The sequence below is a fragment of the Aureococcus anophagefferens genome (genome assembly GCF_000186865.1).
Source record: "Aureococcus anophagefferens unplaced genomic scaffold AURANscaffold_616, whole genome shotgun sequence".
NCBI lineage: Eukaryota > Pelagophyceae > Pelagomonadales > Pelagomonadaceae > Aureococcus > Aureococcus anophagefferens.
Window position 1 is genome coordinate 5,337 of NW_008706006.1, and position 1,280 is coordinate 6,616.

Genomic DNA, 1,280 nt, shown 5'->3' on the forward strand with positions numbered 1-1,280 from the left:
CGGACGCCTTCTTAGGGCGTTCCGGTTGAAGACGCCCGCGGACATCGACCAGATCAAGTCGAACCCGGACGACAAAGCCTACCAGTCCTTGAACTTGCAGCTCGAGCTCTACGTGGGCAGCGACTTGGCCGTCGACGCCTTCATGGGTCACCTCGAGCTCGCGACGTCGGCCCCTTCCTCGCTCTACGCCAACTGCTTCCGGCGCCTCGGCCCGGCCTTCGAGGTCCTCGGCGCGGCGCGGTCGGCGCGGTCCAAGGCGCTCTGGGAGGGCGAGGACTCGCCCAACCGGCGGGCGCGCACCGCCGGGTCCGCCGCGCGTCGCGCGACCGTTCGTCGCGTTCGCGACCGCGCCGTCGCAGGCGCTCGCGGCGGGCAACTTCGACTGGCGCGACGCCTCGGTCGACGGGCGCACGAAGGCGCGCGCCGGCGTCCCGGGGCGCGCGACGGCTCGCCGCTCCAGCGTCCGCCGCGCGTCACGCGACCGTTCGTCGCGCGTTCCCGACCGCGTCGTCGCAGGCGTTCGAGGAGGGCCGCATGAAGTGGGGCGACGGCCCGGACGACCCGCACCGGAAGGGGCACGCCAAGGCCCCCGCCGGCGTCCCCCACCTCCCCCTGACGTCGCTCTCGCTCGACGGCGCGCCGCGCACCCGACGGACCGCGCCGTCGCGTCGCAGGCGCGCGAGGACGGCAAGTTCAAGTGGACCGGCCCGGACGACCCGCGCCGGAAGGCGCGCGCCGGCGTCCCCGGGGCGCGCGACCGCTCGCCGCGCCGGCGTCCGCCGCGCGTCCCGCGTTCCCGACCGCGACGTCGCAGGCGGTCGAGGAGGGCCGGAGTGGAGGCATCCGGAAGTACGCGACGCCCGCGGAGGCGGCGGCTGCGAATCGCGCGACGAGCGCTGCGAAAAATGCGAGGGTCAAGAGCGACGGGCGCGCGTGCTACCTGCCGGGCGGTTGCGACGGCTCGAGTGGCGGGTGCGAGATGTTCGGGTGCGAGATCCCCGAGGGCTACAATTGCCGGCCGGCGCTGGTCGAGATGCTCACGCACTGCGCGACCTGCCGCCGCCGCGCCAAGGTCATCCTCGGGGCGCCGGATCCTCGCTCCCCGGATCTCATCCCGGCGGCCGAGAAATCGCCAGGGCCGTGGTTCTTCACGGCGCTGTCGCTCGCGAAGGCGGCGAACGTCTGCCCCGTCATGGGGCAGTACAACGAGAGCCGCTACAAGTCGGCGGCGACGCTGGCCCGGGAGAAGCGGCGGCTGGAGGGTAAGTAGGTCGCGCGTC

The 1,280-nt window shown here is 74.1% G+C and overlaps 1 protein-coding gene across 1 annotated transcript in view; it reads left to right on the forward strand.

Moving 5' to 3' along the window:
* Window positions 1–1,270, forward strand: part of AURANDRAFT_68928 (hypothetical protein) — a gene marked incomplete at both ends in the record, with an annotated part of 5,831 nt that extends 4,561 nt beyond the window's left edge. Inside the window, 2 exons of the mRNA XM_009044663.1 lie at window positions 101–328; window positions 815–1,270. Coding sequence (XP_009042911.1) covers window positions 101–328; window positions 815–1,270 — 684 coding nt within the window. The remainder of the gene's footprint in view (window positions 1–100; window positions 329–814) is intronic.
* Window positions 1,271–1,280: the final 10 nt, after the last annotated feature.